The sequence below is a fragment of the Salvelinus namaycush genome, chromosome 9 (assembly GCF_016432855.1).
Source record: "Salvelinus namaycush isolate Seneca chromosome 9, SaNama_1.0, whole genome shotgun sequence".
In the NCBI taxonomy this organism is placed as follows: domain Eukaryota; kingdom Metazoa; phylum Chordata; class Actinopteri; order Salmoniformes; family Salmonidae; genus Salvelinus; species Salvelinus namaycush.
Window position 1 is genome coordinate 27,434,256 of NC_052315.1, and position 16,702 is coordinate 27,450,957.

Here is a 16,702-nt window from a genome sequence, read left to right on the forward strand (position 1 = left end):
GGACACCAATAAGAAGAAGATACTTGCTTGGGCCACGAAACACGAACAATGGACATTAGAGCGGTGGAAATCTGTCCTTTGGTCTGATGAACCAAATTTGAGATTTTAGGTTCCAACCGCCGTGTCTTTGTGAGACGCAGAGTAGGTGAACGGATGAACTCTGCATGTGTGGTTCCCACCGTGAAGCATGGAGGAGGAGGTATGATGGTGTGGGGGTGCTTTGCTGGTGACACTGTCTGTGATTTATTTAGAATTCAAGGCACACTTAACCAGCATGGCTACCACAGCATCCTTCAGCGATACACCATCCCATCTGTTTTGCGCTTAGTGGGACTACCATTTGTTTTTCAGCAGTACAATGACTCAAAATACACCTCCAGGCTGTGCAAATGCTATTTGACAAAGGAGAGCGATGGAGTGGTGCATTAGATGACCTGGCTTCCACAATCTCCCAATCCAATTGAGATGGTTTGGGATGATTGGACCGCAGAGTGAAGGAAAAGCAGCCAACAAGTGTTCAGCATACGTGGGAACTCCTTCAAGACTGTTGAAAAATCATTCCTCATGAAGTTGGTTGGGAGAACGCCAAGAGCGTGCAAAGCTGTCATCAAGGCAAAGGGTGGCTACTTTGAAGAATCTAAAATATAGTTTGATTGTTTAAAACTTTTTAGTTACTACATGATTCCATATGTGTTATTTCATGGTTCTGATGTCTTCACTATTATTCTACAATGTAGAAAATAGAAAAAATAAAGAAAAACCTTGGAATGAGTAGGTGTGTCCAAACTTTTGACTGGTACTGTATATGCAAAGGTATATGGACACCCCTTCAAATTAGTGGATTCGGCTATTTCAAACACACCCGTTGCTGACAAGTGTATAAATCGAGCACACAGCCGTACAATCCCCAAAGACAAACTTCGGCAGTAGAATGGCCTTGCTGAAGAGCTCAGTGACTTTCAACATGGCACCGTCATAGGACCTTTCCAACAAGTCAGTTAATCAAATTTCTGCCCTGCTAGAACTGCTCCGGTCAACTGTAAGTGCTGTTATTGAGAAGTGGAAACGTCTAGAGGCAACAACGGCTCAGCTGCAAAGTGGTAGGCCACACAAGCACACAGAACGGGACCGTTGTTCTCGGTTGCAACACTCATTACCGAGTTACAAACTGCCTCTGGAATTAATGTCAGCACAAGAACTGTTCGTCGGGAGCTTCATGAAATGGGTTTCCATGGCCGAGCAGCCGCACACAAGCCTAAGATCCCCATGCGCAATGCCATCACGCTACACCATTTGGCAGTCTGATGGACAAATCTGGGTTTGGTGGATGCCAGGAGAATGCTACCTGCCCCAATGCATAGTGCCAACTGTAAAGTTAGGTGGAGGAGGAATAATGGTCTGGGGCTGTTTTTCATGGTTCGGGCTAGGCCCCTTTGTTCCAGTGAAGGAACATCTTAACGCTACAGCATACAATTACATTCTAGATGATTCTGTGCTGATAACTTTGTGGCAACAGTTTGGAGAATTCCCTTTCTTGTTTCAACATGACAATGCACCCCGTATACAAAGCGAGGTCCATACAGAAATGGCTTGTCGAGATCAGTGTGAAAGAACTTGTCTGGCCTGCACAGAGTTCTGACTTCAACCCAAATTCGAACACCTTTGGGATAAATTGGAACGCCGACTGCGAGCCAGGCCTAATCGCCCAACATCAGTGCCCGACCTCACTAATGCTCTTGTGGCTGAAAGGAAGCAAGTCCCCGCAGCAACGTTCCAACATCTAGTGGAAAGCCTTCCCAGAAGAGTGTTATAGCATCAAAGGGGGACCAACTCCATATTAATGCCCATGATTTTGGAATGAGATGTTCGACTAGCAGATGTCCACATACTTTTGGTCATGTATGTTATTAACACTAGAAAAGCTGGGCATCTAGCAATCCTGTTCTGAGCCAATGCATTCTAATGGTCTAATAAATACATTTAATATAAAGTGCCTTAAGACAGTATTCACACCTCTTTGTTATGGCAAGCCTAAAATGTGCTTAACAAATCACATAATAAGTTGCACGAACTGCAATAATCGTGTTTAACAGGATTTGTTAATGACTAACTAATCTCTGTACGCCACACATAATTATCTGTAAGGTCCCTCAGTCGAGCAGTGAATTTCAAACACAGATTCAACTCCAAAGACCAGGAAGGTTTTCCAATGCCTTGCAAAGAAGGGCACCTATTGGTAGATGGGTAAAAATGTAAAAAGCAGACACTTAATATCCGTTTGAGCATGGTGATGTTATTATTGACACTTTGGATGGTGTATCAATACACCCAGTCACTACAAAGATACCGGCGTCCTTCCTAATTCAGTTGCTGGAGAGGAAGGAAACCGCTCAGGGATTTCACCATGAGGCCAATGGTGACTTTGAAACAGTTACAGAGTTTAATGGCTGTGATAGGAGAAAACTGAGTTTGGATCAACAACGTTGTAGTTACCGCACAATACTAACCTAAATGACAGAGTGAAAAGAAGGAAGCCTGTACAGAATAAAACAAATATTCCTAAACATGAATCCTGTTTGAAGGCCAGCATCCCGGAGTCGCCTCTTCACTGTTGAGACTGGTGTTTTGCGGGTACTATTTAATGAAGCTGCCAGTTGAGGACTTGTGAAGCGTCTGTTTCTCAAACTAGACCCTCTAATGTACTTGTCCTCTTGCTCAGTTGTGCACCGGAGCCTCCCACTCCTCTTTCTATTCTGCTTAGAGCCAGTTTGCGCTGTTCTGTGAAGTGAGTAGTACATAGCGTTGTACGAGAGCTTCAGTTTCTTGGGAATTTCTTGCATGGAATAGCTTTCATTTCTCAGAACAAGAATAGACTGACGATTTTCAGAAGAAAGTTATTTATTTCTGGTCATTTTGAGCCTGTAATCGAACCCACAAATGCTGATGCTCCAGATACTCAACTAGTCTAAAGAAGGCCAGTTTTATTGCTTCTTTAAATCAGGACAACAGTTTTCAGCTGTGCTAACATAATTGCAAAAGGGTTTTCTAATGACCAATTAGCCTTTTAAAATGATAAACTTGGATTAGCTAACACAACATGCCATTGGAACACAGGAGTGATGGTTGCTGATAATTGGCCTCTGTACGCCTATGTAGATATTCCATTAAAAAAACAGCCGTTTCCAGCTACAATAGTCATTTACAACATTAACAATGTCTACACTGTATTTCTGATCAATATGATATTTTAATGGACACATTTTTTTATTTATTTTCTTTCAAAAACAAGGACATTTCTAAGTGACCACAAACTTTTGAACAGAAGTGTATGTATTGGAATGTGTCATCCATAGGGTATGTGTGACGTAGAAGTCCGTCACTGGCCGCGGGCAGCATTTGGTACTTTAACGCACGCACACATTCATCACTCCTCCCTGCTCCGTTATCAGATAAGTTAATGTGGGTCGACACAAGTTAACTTCTCTGTCTTACTACATACATTTCACACTTATGTCAGTGTTCATATTTAATATATGCAATATTTATTATACTTATCGATGTTGTGGATGAGCGCGTTTTGTTTGTTCTGTTCCTCTCTCTCTCCATCTCTGTAGCTCGGGTCCTTATCCAGCATACCCGGAAGCTAAGGGAATGGGCTGACTTTGTAGTGCCTGTCCCGAATGGCTCATTAATGTAAATGGGCTTATTGAAAGACACTGTCAGTAGTGATGTCATTTTGTAAATGTTATGTTGTGATATTGTTTCAAAACACTGTTGCAATGTATATACTTTAGTATGTTTAGTTAAAGGGAAAATGTAGGTTTGTATAGGTAATTGCTTAATTAATTAGTGTTAATTGTTCTGAGGGGAGGGGCTAGCCCTACAAAAGGAGCCTCTCTTTCAGTTCATAGGGAGGCAATTTGGATTGAGCTGTGGATGGGGTAGCATTGTTTTTAGCTGGCCCATAAGGTATATGTTTGATGGCAGTACTGTTGTTTTTGTTCCGGAATCACTTTGTAAATAAACACCCTTGCACAGAAGAACGTTTGCGGCTCCGCCATCTTTTTATTTTGACAGAGGTTAGGTTTTCCAGTTTAGCCTTCTGGCCTACTCTACGTGACAGTATGGAAGAAGATGGGGGAGGGGGAGAACTCAGACGGAAATTACAAAATTACACCGTTACCATGGGGAATACCCCCCCCCCACCCCTTTTCAGGCCTCCATCTCCCCTTCCTCAGCTAGCCCTCACTGTATTCCAGCTCAGTAAATCATTCCTTAATTTATTCACACACATTTGCAAGTATTTATATATTCAGCTTTACTTAAAACCAAATTAAAGGGCTCTGTCTTGGAGTGTTGATAAAGGAATCATACAGTGCCTAGAGGGATGATTCTCTTCCTGCAGTGGTACATCCCTTCCCACCATACTACGCTCCAAATGAGCAAGGAGAGCTTTCTCCAAGGACTCTCTCTCTCTCTCTCTCTCTCTCTCTCTCTCTCTCTCTCTCTCTCTCTCTCTCTCTCTCTCTCTCTCTCTCTCTATCCCTCATGGCACAGTGGTTATATCGACAAGGGCCATGATTTATATTCAGGTCTGCCAATCTGAAATAACGTTGTGTAGTCTAGGAGACTAACAACTGTGAAACAGCATTCTAAACACTTAAACTTCTGACACAATACGCGAGAGCAACGAAGCATTCATTCTGACTCTCTCCAGATGGAGATAGTGTATGAGCACTGGTCACTCCCACAGTGAGCAATATCTACAGCTCACTCCCTCCAATGCTCTGATCCCTCACCACATTGCTGTTGAGTTTCACATTCTTGACCAAACAACTGGAGAGTGGATGAAAAGGTTTACCCTGCTGCACTCAGGATTAAATAGGTCTGTCAGAAGTAACAGTGGTGCTACACACAATGTCCATTGTGCTGGCTAAAGTCAGGTCAGATAACTCTGGTCTGCAGCACTGGTCTGTCCCAGGTACATTATATCACTGAACTGGGTAATGGAAGGAAAAAATAAGTGTGCTCTGTTCTGTCAGGTTAGGCTATAGACTGGCCTTGGTTTTCCTCTCTGTAAAATCAGATAAACTAGTAAGTAATGAGGTTGCTGTATGTGTTACCGAGGGCTACTTGAGGGCATGCACCCCCCCATTTTATGTCAATCAATATTTTACCACATTGCCACCCACTCTAGGATAACATGTATAATACCTAGCAATTTCTCAAGCAGGCAATCCATTTGTAAAATGGGAATGTTTGTCTCATTCAGAAAACAGCAAAAAAACAAAGCCAGAGCATCATTAGCTGTAGCACAGTAAGTTCGAAGCTAGCATTTTATTAAATAGGGACTAAGGCATATCAAAGAGCCAATAATCAGACCCCAGTCTCATATATGTGTGACCTGGGTGCTGGAGAGGAGGGGGAAATTACTTAAATGATTCCATTTTTGCGGGGGATGGATTTGCATTAAGAAACATTGCATAATACACATACAGTAATGGTACCATATCAGTATCAAAATGCCATATAAAAAGGAATTTCAAATGTGGATGGCGAACTCCAGCACCTCCGCTGTACATGCTTTTGTAAAAATTATTCTCAACACTATCTTTCTATTCTTGATCGTATGCTGAGCTGATGGCTCACTTTCAGTAATGTTCACAGCACTAAGAGAAACCCTGCTGAGAGTATGGTGGGTCAAAAGGTTCAGTCTTCTCTCCCACTTTAAGAATACACATCGGGCTACCAATGTGCCCCTATTGAGCTTTGGGCGCACGAGCGCAGATGCAGCCCCACGCCAATCAGACCGCCCAGCTGACAGGTGAAGCCTGCTCTAATCCTGTTTGTCAGTGCAAATGATAGCTCTAGACGCTAACAAGATTAATGGGTGAAAAGGAATAATTAAATTTGCTCTGATCCCTCAAGCATCAATAAGGCAGAAGACATTCGGAGGTAGGTTACAGGTTTCTTGGTTCAGATTCAGAGCAGGAGCTGCCAGTGCACTGCTGCAGTAGGACCCTAGGAGCGAGCAGAGGCAGGGGAGCTGCACTGATGCTCAGTTAGACACACCAGCCCATGTATTTTTCATCAGAGCCATCAGACCTCTGATTGTTCCTGTGTGAACTGCCATCTCTCCATCTTGCTCATACTGTCAGCTCTACAGGCCACTGCCTCCACATCTCATACAGTCATGCTGCTGAGGGAGAGATTTATAAATATATATATTAAGAGAATCTATTTCAAGAACCAGATGGAGAAACTTTGGCCTCTAATCAAAGAAAAATTATGAAAGGGTCATAAGAGCATAATACCATTTGGCATTTGGAGAGAATGCTTGTCGCAGACTACACAAACTGTAAATAAACATTTGAGTCTTTTTGATTTTGGTGAAGTATTTGATTTGATTTAAAGAAGTTAGCTATACTGCAGGAAACAGTCCAGATTGTTTAGCAATTGTTTATATGGAAGCATAAGGCCATGCCAACAATATGAACAGACTGTGTGCTTGCCCTAAGGTTGCAGTGTAAAAGAACCCCCCCATGGGAGACACTTAAAATACATATTTTGAACTGAAGCACTGAATCTGACTACGGTACATTGATAGCAAAAAATAAATGACATGCACTCATGCTCTTCATGCATGGAGACGAAAAGCAACTTTTAGACATGATTGAAATGGGAAATAAATTTGAGGTAACCTTGTTGGCTGCTTTCTGCTGGAGAGGAGTTGGATATGAGATGCCAATGATTCCCTGTGCATGCTGGGAAATTCAGAATGGAGATGTGTCTATGGGGGGTTTTGAGGAGTAGAGAGGGGTGGAGCAGCGAGTCCTCCACAGTGTCACTGCCGTACAGTGCCCCCCTTACTAGGCTCTCAGGCATAAAGATGCTACTTACTGCGCTGGCTGTGCCATCAGTGTCTGTTAGCCTCTGATGCAGGTCAAACCAAACTGTCTGCAATAAGAACCAAAACACAAGAACCACAATTGCATTAGCGTTAACCCTAAGCAGCACTGGAACAGGGCAACAGAGGAACCCTACTCTGCACTGCATAAACCCAGTTGGGCAGGTTTTTTCACCTCACATTTCCTATTTGCAACTGTACAGAATTTAAAAATATATATATTTCTATTCTAATCATTTTCAGTGATTTCCTCTCTAGATTGTCACAGCAGACTCAAGACTTGTTTTCATACTGTTCTGATGACTGACCCCGTCTCTCTCTCTCTCTCTCTCTCTCTCTCTCTCTCTCTCTCTCTCTCTCTCTCTCTCTCTCTCTCTCTCTCTCTCTCTCTCTCTCTCTCTCTCTCTCTCTCTCTCTCTCTCTCTCTCTCTCTCTCTCTCTCTCTCTCTCTCTCTCTCTCTCTCTCTCTCTCTCTCTCTCTCTCTCTCTCTCTCTCTCTCTCTCTCTCTCTCTCTCTCTCTCTCTCTCTCTCTCTCTCTCTCTCTCTCTCTCTCTCTCTCTCTCTCTCAGATTTTAGATTCTTCAAAGGAGCCACCAGTTGCATTGATGACCGCTTGGAAACATTCTTGGAATTCTCTCAACCAGCTTCATGTATTTCAATTAGCAGGTGCCTTGTTAAAAGTCCATATTATGGCAAGAACTGGTCAGAAGAGAGACTGCGTGAATCAGGCCTTCTTGGTCGAATTACTGCAAAGAAACCACCACTAAAGGACACCAATAAGAAGAATAGACTTCCTTGGGCTAAGAAACACGAGCAATGGACATTAGAGCGGTGGAAATCTGTCCTTTGGTCTGATGAGTCCAAATGTGAGATTTTGGGTTCCAACTGCCGTGTCTTTGTGAGACGCAGAGTAGGTGAACGGATGATCTCTGCATGTGTAGTTCCCACCGTGAAGCATGGAGGAGGAGGTGTGATGATGTGGGGGTGCTTTGCTGGTGACACGGTCAGTGATTTATTTAGAATTCAAGGAATACTTAACCAGCAAGTCTACCACAGCATTCTGCAGCGATACACCATCCCATCAGGTTTGCGCTTATTGGGACTATAATTTGTTTTTCAACAGGACAATGACCCAACACACCTCCAGGCTGTGTAAGGGCTATTTGACCAAGAAGGAGAGTGATGGAGTGCTGCATCAGATGACCTAGCCTCCACAATCCCCCAACTTCAACCCATTTGAGATGGTTTGGGATGAGTTGGACTGCAAAGTGAAGGAAAAGCAGCCAACAAGTGCTCAGCATATGTGGGAACTCCTTCAAGACTGTTGGAAAATCATTCCAGATGAAGCTGGTTGAGAGAATGCCAAAAGTGTGCAAAGCTGTCATCAAGGCCAAGGGTGGCTACTTTGAAGAATATAAAATATATTTTGATTTGTTTAACACTTTTTTGGTTACTACATGATTCCATATGTGTTATTTCATAGTTTTGGTGTCTTCACTATTATTCTACATTGTAGAAAATAGTAAAAAATAAAGAAAAATCCTTGAATGAGTAGGTGTGTCCAAACTTTTGACTGGTACTGTTATATATATATATTTTATAATATACATGTGTCAGATGACAAAATTGAGAAAAATAACAAGAAATTCAACAATACTCTCCTGGAATACATACACACATAATCACTATATTTCTCATAAACCATGAGCAATATATTCATCTGGTTAGGAAGTGAATAAAAACTGCAGTAACTAAGGTAGTCATGGATTATACTTTTATTGCTGCTTTATGACCCCTTTATTACAGTTAACAATGGAGTTCCCTTCAAACTGTCAAACTACACCCCCGCCCCTATAATGGATTGTCGCTGTAATGAGAGAAAGGCTTGCTTTCTATTTAAACAGACATCTGACTTGAATAATGTGACATGCTATATCGTTTAGCTAGCTAATATACTCACAGATCTGTAGAGGAAAATGTTACACTGCAGAGGGTAGTTATCACAAAGGATAATGTGGAAGGGTCTTTAAGATAACATTTAAAATTGCATGTGTTGACATTAGCTCAAACAAGTAATCACAGAGATCTTAATCAGAGATGTAAAGCTCAGAAAAGGCACCACTGTATTGGAGAGCTATATTTCCCGTCTCCCAGTCTTAAATCCAATCCAAAGCAGTGATAGGAGAACATGGGCTGGATCAACTGAGTCAAGTAACAATGACATGAGCAATGCAGTCACTCTGTGTCCTATTATTCTGAAGTCTACAGCAGGCCGCATATGGACCACAACTATTGAAAACTGAGAAAATGTCATATTCTGTGGTGTTTCTGAAGTTACTCTCTGCTTTCCGGTGGGAGTGGAGTGAAACACTGTATTGTATAGCAGAATCCTTCCCACAAATGTCTTACTGAGTGCATAATGGTGCATGATGACTCAACGCAGATGTGTCTCAATGTGAGTTTGAGATCCTGGAATTTTCTTTCATACAGAACCAAATACTGTAGCAATACGAGGGCTGCTTGTGGAAGAAAGCGGGCTGGTGCTCCAGTTGCCACGGTAATTGAGGCCTTTATAATGACACAACGGGAAAAGGAAATTATGCTTCTTGAAGCAGCAGGCAAGCATTCTAGAGACAACAAGAGCACATCTGGGATGGGCCTGAGGTCACCTCTGGGTAAAATCATCCTGCAGATAATATACAATGAATAGATGGACATGGCTATGAAAATCATGGCCTTCAGTGTGTGCAAATTAGGCACATTGTTTAGAACTAGCAATTTAAAGCATATGTCTGCTTGTATGAGAAATCAAACCAAAATAAAGTTAACCATGAGTACATTCACTTGTATAAGATTGGCTTTTTCCATATGGAGATAGCACACAGAGATAGCACACAGAGATAGCTAAGGGGATTACTACTTTGATCTCGTGAGGCAGAAGACAACTCAATTTGTGCGACGCATGTTAGTCATAACTGCATCCAGTAAACAAAATTCTCGCTCCGTTCTAAACCATTTTGTAATAATTGTTTTCACACCCGGGAATTTGTACAGTCCCTCTCCTATAACATGGATAATAAGCACTTGTGGCAAACAGCCCCGCCCACTGCTAATACATCTTTCCTGAGGGAACGTTTGTCTGCTCCCACCACAGACGTACAGTACACCACAGACGTACAGTACACCACAGACGTACAGTACACCACAGACGTACAGTGCTTCAGGATCGCGCCTAGCACTGTGACAGAGGGTCTACCTGGGAAGACTCAGAAATCCTCCCATTTAGGAATCTTTACTGGGATCTGACAGCTCCTTCCCTGTTCTCTAAGGGGTGCTTCATCGAGCGTGGAATAAACCCGTTCAGCTATTCTTAGCTGCAATAAGAACTTGCCTGCCTGCCAGAGACAACAGAATTAACTGGGGACTCCATTAGTCTACCATGCTCACTGCCTACAAGACACGGGCAATGGGGAGAGACAAAGAGCAGAGCAGAGAGAGATGGATAGATAAAGAAAGAACAGAGAATGAGAGAGAGAGAGGGAGACAGAGAGAGCATGAGGAAAAGAATAGGGGGAGGGCATGAGGGAGAAGAGAGCTAGTGAGTGAGAGGGAGGGATAGGTGAAAGAAATAGCTAAACATATTGCAATAGTTCGTCAAGGCTCAATAATTCCTTCCTTTGTCTTTTTCTTTCACATCCCTTCCCCCCACATCCCCCACTGGGGGAGAGAGAGCAGTAATAACCAGAGGAGAAAATACTGGGTTTACACTAATGCTTTCCCCAACACAACCTGAATCTCATCTCAGGTCCCTGGGTTTCTCTCAGCATAATTGCTGGGAGGTACAGCACAGATGAGATGTGTTGTTGGAGATGTGCTAAAGAGGCATTTGACATTTTAGTAATTTAATGAGTTACAGGAACAATTTAGGGTTTAGTGCCTTGCTCAAGGGCACATCGGTAGATTTGAACCAGCAACCTTTCGGTTACTGGCCCAACGCTCTTAACCCCTAGGCTACCTGCCGCCCTGAAATGTGCTAGAGATAGGCCAGCTCTGTATTCTGACCATTCTACAGCGCAAGTTGCGCCAAGTATCTTATCTGTTGTGTGGTGTTATTACTGCTAATGACCTTCGTTGGGAGACCCATATTGATAAAGCATTTTGACACGGCAGAGGTGAGTTAACTAGCTGAGGACCGAGGCTGTGTTGAAGAAGCCAGTCATGACATCAATGAAAAGTGTATTACATGTGACCACTTACCAAAGCCAGGACAGATTACCTTTGTACCTGAAGTAATGTAGAGTAGGGTGGGGGGTTCTTACCTTGTTCTCAAGGCGTCCAATCAGCTCAGCCAGTCGGTTGATCTGTGCCTCCAGAGTCTCTTTCCTCACCTCCACCACCACTGATTAAACAGAGCACACAACACCTGACGCCAACACACTCCCAGCATTCAACACATTTTATGATAGAGATCATAATACAGATCCTTTTCTCCACAGTATATGAATATTTGACGGAAATAAAGAGTTCCAAACAGGTCTGATAAATAGGCAACTGCATTTGTTAATCAGGAAAAATCCTGTCTATTCAAGGTTTGAAGTTTAAATATATTCACAGTGCCTCAGAAGAGAAGGGTCTTTATTGCTTTTCAGCTCTGTTTAGAAAGCAATAATACATTGTATTCTAGCGCACCTGGCTCTTGTCATTCGCTTTGCCTTTTTAAGTCACCCTAGATAGTAGTGTGTGCTGTAAAGGCCAGTAGAGTCAAATACACTTAGAAGCCCTGGAATAGGAGGCTTCATTGAGGCAGAAATAAATATGAGACAACAATATTAATCATTCCATTCTTCTCCCCTCTATGTGATGCCACACAGCCAATTAGTGGTGGAAAAAGGGCTTCCTGCTTTTTAAAATCATCACCTCTCGAGGTGCCAAGCCAATTAGAGGATGACACTTCCCCCTGTGTTGATGAGCCTACCAGATAACCACACAGCTGAGGCACATTGCAGGCACATTTGGTCAGTTGGGCTTGAATGGCAGTCCAAGCTGTTTGAGCATGGTCTTTGTCAAATGCAGGAGAGCAGTCATTAGTCCTGACTAGCCATGCTAACGACAGACAGCCGTCTCCATGTGCAGCTGTCTCAGCATACTGTCTAACATATGGCACAGTTGCAGATAAGCTGTGAGCAAGGAAAATGTACATGACTCAGGCTGGTGCCTACACACTCACACACACAAGCACAAACAGACACACACTCTTGTCAAAATGCATGGGGGAGTGTTCCTTGCCTCAGGTAGCATTGCACAGTGAACAATGGCTCATTTAAAAATAACTTTTCACCCAAGGTGTCAAATACTCCTGCAGTTACAAAACTGAATGTTTACATTTAGCATTTTCACTGGCAAAGTATTCTCTGATCAGTAAACAGAGGGCAGAGACAGATTCTGCAACCAGAATGTATTGCCTGCCATGATAAAAAAAAAAAGAGATATAGCAAAAGAAACAGTAGGACAAACAGCAAGAATAAATATATTTGACAAACGTGTGAATGGGAGAAAGAGAACGAAAGAGGGGGATAGTGAGAGAAGAACAAGTGAATGTGAGAGTGAGAAACAGAGAGTCGGGCATAGGGAGGTATTGATCAATATTTTCTTTCTGGTGTTCTCAAATGACAGGCCAGACAAAGCTGGATCCAATCAAGGTCCTCTCCCCAGCCTCTGACAGCTGTAATACTGGCTTTTATGGCCCACACTGGACAATTTAAACTGGTGTCAGACTTAAGTGTTAATTTAACTGCAGTGCAATTCTATAAAGACTGTTCCCTCTGGGCACCAAAGTCAGTTCAATGTCAACTAAAGTTAATTTAACGTGAAATCAACAACAAAAAAATCACAACACAGGATTTAGGTTAAAAGTTGGGTGATAGAAATTTTGCTTATGTTGATGTCTTTTTGCAAATCCAATCAGTTTTCCAAGTTGATTCAATGACATCACATTTCATTATTTTGTTCAAATGATGTGGAAATAACATTGATTCAACCAATTTTTGCCCAGTGGGTTATCAAAGGAGAGCAATTTTGACTATTGGTTTTTAATTAATTGTTACAACTTGGCCAATGGAATATTTTCTTGTCAAGTAGAGTACATTATCAGGAAAACCGCATAAGGCCATGTGTAAAAAGGCTAGCCTGACGGCTCACACTAAATTGTCCTCTTCTCTGTTGTTTGCTACATACTTTAGTCTGAGACTGCCATCATTGAAGTCATTTGTGGTGACGACAGGCACGAGGGGTGTTGTAAAAAACAAAGTAATACGCGATTGGATTGTCTTAAATCAATCAGAGTATCAAAGCCAATCACACATTTTCAAACTGCCGCTTTACCTTCTAGTGTTCTGGCTCTGGCCCAACCCATCAGTTTCTGAACCAATCAGACGGACCCAAATGTGTTCGCGTTTGTTGAAGGGTTGGGCAAGTACTCAGATCCAGACTTATTGCGGAGAAGAAACTAACATCCATGGGCGTGGCGTAGCGTTTGTCCGGAGCAAGGAATCTGGGTAGCCCGGCAATGAAATTGCTACTTCATGATATACTGCTAATCAATCTCATAGCCCTCCTTCTCAATGCGCATCATTCCTAAATCAATTAAGTCACTGAATACCTCTTAAAACCCTTCAAAAGTGGCACTTCTTACAACATATAATTTGTTACAGCAAGTGAGTGGAAGGGAGTATCAATAGCCTATGAGTATTCACAGTATGTGAGTCAGTGTTAAGAAGCTGTCTGAGTGTTTCATTACACATGGAGAGAGATGGAAACTATAGCAGGGAGGAAGAGAAGAGAGGAAGAGAGTGGCGATGGGTAGAAAACACTGCTAAACTTCAAAGGGAATTATTGGCCTCTATCTGTGTCACAAAAAAACTGGAATTAATTTGTGAGGCCATAGGCAGAAGCTCCAGCTTTACAGTGGAGCTGTGCTCTAATTGAAATACAGGAATGGATTCAGGGAAATAGGGATTATTTATCCACATTGAAAAGTTACCGTTTTCAGCACTTATGGTCTACTTCCAAACCATTGGATACTTACGTAATGCTTATCTACGACATGCATGATGACTGGGCACTCTTTGTTTATGGCTTCTGTAACTGCTCTGAATGCTGTACGTTATGCAATCTGATTTAAATGGATTGATTCCAGAATTGTCTTTGAGACAGAAGCACCATGAAACAGCTTACATTTCATTGTGGTTCCAAATTAAGGAAAACAAAAAAAATGATGGTGTCTGGCATATACAATGGTTTTAGAAGACCATTTTGTTATTGCTACTGATAGCCATAAATATACTAGCTGTTTGTGCTTAAACCTTCTCTACATTGGCTTGCCACCGAACCGAAGTGAGGGCTGCAGTGCAGAATATATGTGCGTATTTGATCGATCTGTGTCATTGTATAGCCCCTCCCTCCCTTTTTCTGCCTCCCTCTCTCTGCCTCCCTCCCTATGCCTCCCTCCCTCCCTCGCTCTGCCTCCCTCCCTCGCTCTGCCTCCCTCCCTCGCTCTGACTCCCTCGCTCTGCCTCCCTCCCTCACTCTGCCTCCCTTACTCACACTGCCTCCCTTACTCACTCTGCCTCCCTCTCTCTGCCTCCCTCACTTCCTCCCTTCTACTTCTCTCCTCTGTGGGAGAGCTAGAGCTGCCAGGCACATCTCCATGTTTCTGTAGATGATTGATTGAGATTGAGATAGAAAATGGGAAATAAATCACTCTGCCTGAAGAGAACAGAGTTTTTGATTTCCATTGCACTTGATTAATGCTCCCATGCTTCTCTTCAAGCTAATCACAAATGCAACCGACAAATGTGTCACACTTCATCCAGAAAGCATTTACATTGCATTTGGTTGAGGTGACAAGGCGACATTATGCTTAAATGTGATGTGTCTCTGGGGAGACTAAAGGAGAAAAAAGTTAGAGTACATCACTTAAATTAATCTGCAGATTGAAGAAGCGGCTGGATAATCGATTGCAATCAATACAAACCTACGTCAATGAGAGATGTACATCAGTGTAGCATGTGCGTGACACATGCAGAGGTCTGACCTGTAGCAGTGTTGGTGTTCCTCGGGGCAACATCCTTGGCAGTACGGACTCTGTTGTTAGGAGGGTAGTCAGGCACTGGTTTTTCATAACGTTTCTCTGGAACCCGTGGACTGACCTTAGTGGGATACCTTCACATAGAGAGGGATGAGAGAGAAAAATATAGAGAGAGAGAGGCATGAGAGAGAGAGGGAGGGTGAGGGAGGAACACAGTAAGTAGAGAAGGCACATACACTATATTAACAAAAGTATGTGGACACCCTTTGAAATTAGTGGATTCGGCTATTTCAGCCACACTCGTTGCTCACAGGTGTATAAAATTGAGCACCTTGTCATGTAATCTCCATAAACAAACATTGTCAGTAGAATGGCCTTACTGAAGAGCTCAGTGACATTCAACGTGGCACCGTCATAGGATGCCACCTTTAACAAGTCAGTTAGTCAAATTTCTGCCCTGCTAGCGCTGGCCCGTTCAACTGTAAGTGCCGTTATTGTGAAGTGTAAACTTTTAGGATCAACAACGGCTCAGCTGTGAAGTGGTAGGCCACACAAGCTCACAGCACGGGACCGCCGAGTGCTGAAGCGTGTAGCGCATAAAAATAATCTGTCCTCGGTTGCAACACTCACTACCGAGTTCCAAACTGCCTCTTGAAGCAACGTCAGCACAATAACTGTTCATCGGGAGCTTCATGAAATGGGTTTCCATGGCCGAGCAGCTGCAAGCAAGCCTAAAATCACCATGCGCAATGCCAAGCATCGGCTGGAGTGGTGTAAATCTCACCGCCATTGGACTCTGGAGCAGTGAAAACGCGTTCTCTGGAGTGATGAATCATGCTTCACCATCTGGCAGTCTGACGGACTAATCTGGGTTTGGCGGATGCCAGAAGAACACTACCTGTCCAAATGCATAGTGCCAACTGTCAAGTTTGGTGGAGGAGGAATAATGGTCTGGGGCTGTTTTTCATGGTTTGGGCTAAGCTCCTTAGTTCCAGTGAAGGGAAATCGTAATGCTACAGCATACAATGACATTCTTGACGATTCTGTGGTTTTAACTTTGTTGCAACGGTTTGGAGAAGGCCCGTTCCTGTTTCAGCATGACAATGCATCTGTGCACAAAGCGAGGACCATACAGAAATGTTTTTTCAAGATCGGTGTGGAAGAACTTGACTGTCCTGCACAGAGCGCTGACCTCAACCCCATCGAACACCTTTGGGATTAATTGGAACACCGACTGCGAGCCAAGCCTAATCGCCCAACATCAGTGCCTGACCTCACAAATGCTCTTGTGGCTGAATGGAAGCAAGTCCCCGCAGCAAAATTCCAACATCTAGTGGAAAGCCTTCCCAGAAGAGTGGAGGCTGTTATAGCAGCAAACGGGTGACCAACTCCATATTAATGCCCATGATTTTTGAATGAGATGTTCAACTAGCAGATGTCCACATACTTTTGGTCATGTAGTGTAGCTAGGAACCTGAGTGACTTTTGATTTGGGGAACTGCCAGTCTCAATTTCACACATAATGACATGACACAGCAGTGGCGTCCTGACAAGGTAAAAAATCTGTCGTTCTGCCCCTGAGCAAGGCAGTTAACCCACTGTTCCCCGGGCACCGAAGACGTGGATGTCGATTAAGGCAGCCCCCCGCACCTCTCTGATTCAGAGGGGTTGGGTTAAATGCGGAAGACACATTTCAGTTGAAGGCATT

The 16,702-nt window shown here is 43.1% G+C and overlaps 1 protein-coding gene across 1 annotated transcript in view; it reads right to left on the reverse strand.

Moving 5' to 3' along the window:
- necab2 (N-terminal EF-hand calcium binding protein 2) overlaps nucleotides 1–16,702 on the reverse strand; it is a 125,134-nt gene that overhangs the window by 19,952 nt on the left and 88,480 nt on the right. Inside the window, exons 7-9 of the mRNA XM_039000576.1 lie at nucleotides 15,001–15,128; nucleotides 11,228–11,307; nucleotides 6,901–6,957 (exon numbers count right to left, since the gene is read on the reverse strand). Of these exons, the coding sequence (XP_038856504.1) occupies nucleotides 6,901–6,957; nucleotides 11,228–11,307; nucleotides 15,001–15,128 (265 nt within the window). The remainder of the gene's footprint in view (nucleotides 1–6,900; nucleotides 6,958–11,227; nucleotides 11,308–15,000; nucleotides 15,129–16,702) is intronic.